The sequence below is a fragment of the Diceros bicornis genome, chromosome 17 (assembly GCF_020826845.1).
Source record: "Diceros bicornis minor isolate mBicDic1 chromosome 17, mDicBic1.mat.cur, whole genome shotgun sequence".
Classification (NCBI taxonomy): Eukaryota; Metazoa; Chordata; class Mammalia; order Perissodactyla; family Rhinocerotidae; genus Diceros; species Diceros bicornis.
Window position 1 is genome coordinate 53,496,886 of NC_080756.1, and position 6,118 is coordinate 53,503,003.

General features: G+C 43.2%; 1 protein-coding gene across 1 annotated transcript; it reads right to left on the minus strand.

Annotated features, from left to right (window-relative positions):
• Positions 1-428: 428 nt before the first annotated feature.
• Positions 429-5,109, minus strand: GDF3 (growth differentiation factor 3). The gene is made up of 2 exons (XM_058558858.1): positions 4,774-5,109; positions 429-1,328 (listed from the first exon to the last, which is right to left on the minus strand). The coding sequence occupies exons 1-2, from the start codon at positions 5,039-5,041 to the stop codon at positions 502-504; spliced, it is 1,095 nt and encodes a 364-aa protein (XP_058414841.1). The 5' UTR covers positions 5,042-5,109; the 3' UTR covers positions 429-501.
• Positions 5,110-6,118: the final 1,009 nt, after the last annotated feature.

The window sequence follows — 6,118 nt, forward strand, 5'->3', positions numbered from 1 at the left end:
ATATTTTTCTACATTATTTTGTATTTTCTCAAAATAATTTTTTTGGCATATGAGATCTGCCAGGGAAAGTTGACAACCTTAGGAAAATTTGTTATTTAGCTGCTGTAAATCTCAGCTTTTTTATCTATCAATCAGCATAAATAATAATGCCTACCTCAAAGTACAGTGAAATATTTATAAGTAACACACAGAATAGTTCCTGCCCATAACAGGCTATCAGTAAATGCCGGTTTCCTTCTACCTAGAGTCTAACATACTGTCATGAGTATAATGACTATATTAGAGCAAAAATTAGCTAAGCTCATTAATTGTGCGTGTGTGCGTGTGTGTGTGTGTGTGTGTGTAATTAGGGACATTGTTAATCATGATGGATTTCCCAGGAAGATAAATTGTAAACATGAATATATTGATATTTCAGATCCAACAGGTCACAAACCAGATAGGTAGTTTTATTAGAAGATTTACCCTAAGAACACTCCTTCTGTTCTGATTTCTGACAGCCTACCCACACCCACATTCATCAACTACCATGTCTTCATAATGTCGTAGAATGACATTGTCATCATTGTCCTGATAGAGCATGGAAATGGGGGACAGCTTGGTGGGGATACAGACAGCCTGGGGAGTCTCTGGGTCAACTGCATGCATCAGTGCTTGCATGAAGGCATAGTTGGAGCTGTTGAGGGAGGTGGTCAGTGAGAAAGGACACTCTCCATGGCAGTAATTTGCCATGAACCCCTTGGGGGCAATGATCCACTTGTGCCAACCCAGGTCCCGGAAGTTGATGAACAGCTGGTGACGATGGCAGAGGTTCTTGCAGGAAGCCTTATTGGCAGGGATGGCTGATCTCCTTTTTCGGGAAGAAGGGTGGCACTGCTCAGAGTTGAGGGTCACCACCAGCAGGGAAGCATGAAGAGAATGTCTCAGTCTGGCACAGGTGTCCTCAAGCTGAAAATTCACCCCAGAGTCTCTGTCTCCTTTGACCAGTATCTCTAGGAACAAACCTAAGTTCTTCTGGGGGTTATTATTCCAATCCTTAGCCACATCCAGCAGGTTGAAGTGAAGGACACCTTGAGGCCATGGTACGGACTTCAGTACAAACAGTTTACCTGGCTTAGGGATGGAGTGGCCCACACGAGGCTCCTGAACCAGAAACAGAGCCAGTTCCAGTTCCGGCCCCAGGTTATAGTAAGTGTTGGGCCCCAAGTCCAGGCCAAGCTGGGCCATTGTTAACTGCTCCTTGTCTTTAATGGCAGGCAGGTTAAAGTAGAGGAGCTTCTGTAGGCAAGAGGAGGCTTGGGAAAGGTTCTTGGAGTAAAGATAGAAACCTAGATGGAAATAGAGATGTGCGAGTCACATAATGTATTTAATTCATATCCACCTATATGATATAAATGTCAAATGTTATATGCATATCCACGTGTACAAAATAAGGGCAGGAAATTATCAGTTATACTCAAACCCTACCATTGGGGAGGGTTTGTTTCTCTCACTCCTCATTTAAGGCCAGAGGTTCTTTTTTTTGTGTGTGTGTGAGGAAGATCAGCCCTGAGCTAACATCTGCCAATCCTCCTCTTTTTGCTAAGGAAGACTGGCCCTGGGCTAACATCCACGCCCATCTTCCTCCACTTTATATGGGATGCTGCCACAGCATGACTTGACAAGCGGTGCGTCGGTGCACACCCAGGATCTGAACCAGCGAACCCTGGGCCGCCCCGGGCCACCGCAGCGGAGCACACGCACTTAACTGCTTGCAACACGGGGCCAGTCCAGTTATTTTCCTACTCTTTATACTTACTACTCAACTGAGACATCTTTCTTAAAGGTTGGCTAACTGTCGAGTGCAGGGATGTTTTCACAGTACTTATTCTTCTCAACCTCTCTGGAAAGTTGATCTCTCCTGCTCAAGGCTCTTATTCTAATATTTTCGTCTCCCTTTTCACTCCTATCACTAAATCACATTCCTAGGCATGAATGAAAACCCAAAAGCCAGAATGGAAATTGGAGATTTGAGAGCATGAAAATGAAAAACTTCTATATTCAAAAGACAGCATTAACAAAATTAAAAACACAAAGAACCATCAAGAATTCTTATGGGCCGGCCCTGTGGCTTAGCGGTTAAGTGCGAGCGCTCCGCTACTGGCAGCCCGGGTTTGGATCCCCGGCGCGCACCGCCCGCACTGCTTCTCCGGCCATGCTAAGGCCGCGTCCCACATACAGCAACTAGAAAGATGTGCAACTATGACATACAACTATCTACTGGGGCTTTGGGGGGAGAAAAAGGAGGAGGATTGGCAATAGATGTTAGCTCAGAGCCGGTCTTCCTCAGCAAAAAGAGGAGGATTAGCATGGATGTTAGTTCAGGGCTGATCTTCCTCACACACACACACAAAAATTAAATTAAATACTATACAGCAGGGCCCGGCCCCGTGGCTTAGCGGTTAGTGGGCGCACTCCACTGCTGGCGGCCGAGGTTAGGATCCCGGGCGCACCCCAACGCACTGCTTCTCCGGCCATGCTGAGGCCACATCCCACCTACAGCAACTAGAAGGATGTGCAGCTATGACATACAACTATCTACTGGGGCTCTGGGGGAAAAATAAATTAAAAAAAAATAAAAACAAATAAATAAATACTATACAGCAATGAGAAGGAACTACAAATACACACAACATGGATGAATCTCACAAATATAACGTTGAGTGAAAAAAGCCAAACACAAAAAAAGGATACATTCCACATTTCCGTTTATATGAAGTTCAAAAACAGGCAAAACTCATATGTAATGTTGGATGTCAGAATAGACGTTACCCTTGCAGGGGAGTCGTGATTAACCAGAAGGGGCATGAAGGACCCTCTGGAGTGCTAGTCAGGTTCTGCTTCTTGATCTGGGTGCTGGTTATCCTGTGAAAATTCACTGAGCTCTTCTCTATGATCTATGCACTTTTCTGAATGTACGTTATACTTTAATAATTTCTATTTTTAAAAAGATTGCTGTCAAATTGTGGTGAAGTAAGAATTCTCACACACTCAGGGTAGGGTATAAATTTTGGAGGACATTAGCTACATATAAAAAGCATAAATGTGCTTGCTCTTTGATCCAACAATCCCCTTCTTTTTTGTGTGTGTGTGAGGAAGATCAGCCCTTAACTAACATCCATGCCAATCCTCCTCTTTTTGCTGAGGAAGACCGGCCCTGAGCTAACATCCATGCCCACCTTCCTCCACTTTATGTGGGACGCGGCCACAGCATGGCCTGACAAGCGGTGCGTCGGTGCGCGCCCGGGATCCGAACCCCGGGCCGCCAGCAGCAGAGCGCGCGCACTTAACCGCTAAGCCACGGGGCCGGCCCCTAACAATCCCCTTCTAACAATTTATCCTGGGGAAATAATAAAAAAGTGCACACACACAAAATGGATGTAAAGCTGCACTATTTATATTATGTCCACGCCCATCAACAGGGCATCAGTTACATAAATTATAGTACGTCTATACAATGGAATATCATGCAACCACTGAAATGAGGTTAATGTGACTTTTTGTTCTTACTTGTACTAGATGTTCATAATACTGGAGAAATGTATAGTATGATCCCATTTATAAAAAAAAATTACAAGTTTCTTTTATATATATGCAAAGAAGAAAAGTCTAGAGGAATATGTATCAACTATGAATGGCAGTTTTCTCTAGGGGGAGGATTAGGGAGGGATGATGGTGACATTGTCCTTTTCCTGTATCATTTAATAAGATTCCTCCTCATTTGACAAATTCCTCCAGGAATTTTCCCTGAACTCCCACCGCCAAGGCCCTGAGCCACCAACATAAAACTTGGGACAATGTATGGAAGTCATCTGTTTGGCTATCTCCTCTCTATAAACTTTTAAAGGGCAGACTTTATCTCTAATCTCTGTATTCTTATGGCCATACATAGTTCCCGGCACACAGTAGGTATCCAATAAATGCTTCTTGGGCAAATAAGTATTCAAGTTTTATCTCCAGTTGCTGTAAAACTAACCAACCAGGGCTCTCAATTCCTCATCTGAACTACCTGGGAGGCTATATAGAAATGCAGATTACCACACCATCTCCGACTTTGAATAAGAATTGGGTGGGAGAGTGAGGGGCAAGAACTGGGCTGGTGAATCAACTTTTAACAGTTGACCTGGGTAATTTTGGTGGGTGGTCAGTTTGGCAAATTATTGAATGGCTCTCACTCAGATCCTATATAAAGGGTATGACATTGGAACATATTATTGCTTTGTATTCACAAATCAAGAATAGCCTTTTCAACCCAGCAAAAGTAGTGGGTAAGTGTGGAGAAGGGAAGAAAGACTCATGGGCAAACTGGGCTCAAAATTTTCACCCCCTGCTTACCATACCAAAGGCACCAGGATGCGTCAATTGTGGGCTGAAGAGGGAGAGACTGAGCCCTAATTCCACCCTCACCCCTCCCACCTAAACTGCAGCACAAAGCTGTGGATTCAGAAAAAACCTATTTTGAATCCTGACTTTGTTCAGGCACTAGCTGCATGATCTTGACTAGGTTACAGGTTACCTACTGTCTGAGCCTCCATTTCCTTATTGTTAAAAAGGTGGTAAGAATGCCTGCCTTCCAAATCTCGGGATGTGGTTGGGATTAAATGAGATAAAATATGTAAAATACCAGCACAAAGGCTTCTACGAATCCCTCAGTAATTGTTACTTCCCCTTCTTTCCTTTCTTCACACCACCTGCTGCCAGATTTTTCCCCAGGAAACACTCCAATTTCCTTACCTTGATCAGGGAGAAGTCGGAGCACGTTCCCACGGACACCCAGATCCTTTACGGAGCATAAGTCTTGGGAGCCCCCAGTGATTGCTGCTGCCTCTCGATCCTGGAAAATTTTCTTCAGGATATAAGGTACAGGTTGGAACTTCTGGGGTGAAGGCACCTTGTCTAAGCCCAGAAATTGGAGAAAGACATATTCTTGAAATTGTAATGTCTGGCTCAAAGCCAGAGTTAACAGGAGGCCGAGAGCCAAGACTGGCAGGGAAGGAATCATGGCCTCTGAGCTGAGACAAAGCTGTCTAGTCAGGCTGGAGAGGGCTCTAGCGCCCCACTGCCCAGCGATTCAGGTGCTGCTAATTTATCTGATGTAAGATAATCAAGTGTGAATTGCTCTCTTCCCAGCTCCTCAAAGGCAATTGGATGTGACAAGACATAGAATTTTCTCTTCCTTTGTTCTACTCTTCCAGAAAAAAGTTCACAAAACAAAGATTACCAATGCATGAATTTAGCTACAAAAATCTGAAATTTGTCAGCACTAGAGAGTGGAAAGGAGACATGCATTTATTCATTTAACAAACATTTATTAAGCATCTATTATGTTCAAGGCTCTGAGATAGGTGCTAGGAACACAGTAGTGAATAATTCAAAGTCGTGTCATTCATAGTCTAATTAGGCAAACATACAGGTAGCTTTCTATTAAACTATATCCCCAGCAATGTGGGAAACCAAACCAGGGAGAGAGAACACCTCCGAAGGAAGTTGATTTATACTCCCCATCTGTTTTCTAAGAGGGACTGAATTTTGTTCATCTAACTTTGCCCTTTCTGAGTAAAAGTCAAAAGTCAGAGTGACTGGGTTAATTCTGGTTCCATTACTTATTAGCTCTATGACATTGGACATGTCACTTAACTTTCCTAAGTTTTTGTTTTCTCAACTGAAAATAAAAACTGACCTTCTAATTTGCCATAGGAATACGATAAGAGGATGTGTTTAGAGCACTCGGCACAATGCCTGCCAAGTGGTAAGCACACACAAGTGTTCAAGGAGAAGATAGCTCCAAAGTTGAAGTAGAGATTTTTCGGTAAGACAATCTGGCATTCAAGGCTGAAGGAACTACCTGTGGAAAGGCATGGAAGTTATTGAGAAGTTTAAGTATGGCAGCATACATCAATGTCTGCTTTTGCTTTGTTTTGCCAAACTACTGCGAGATTTTCAAATGCTATAGAAGAATTAGCCTGTTGCCAAAATAATTTTCAACCTTTTTGAGAACAGGACTTCATCATTTTACATTATTTTATAACACCTATTATAAAAACTTGTTTCCCCTAAAGAAAAAACAAAATAGTGTACC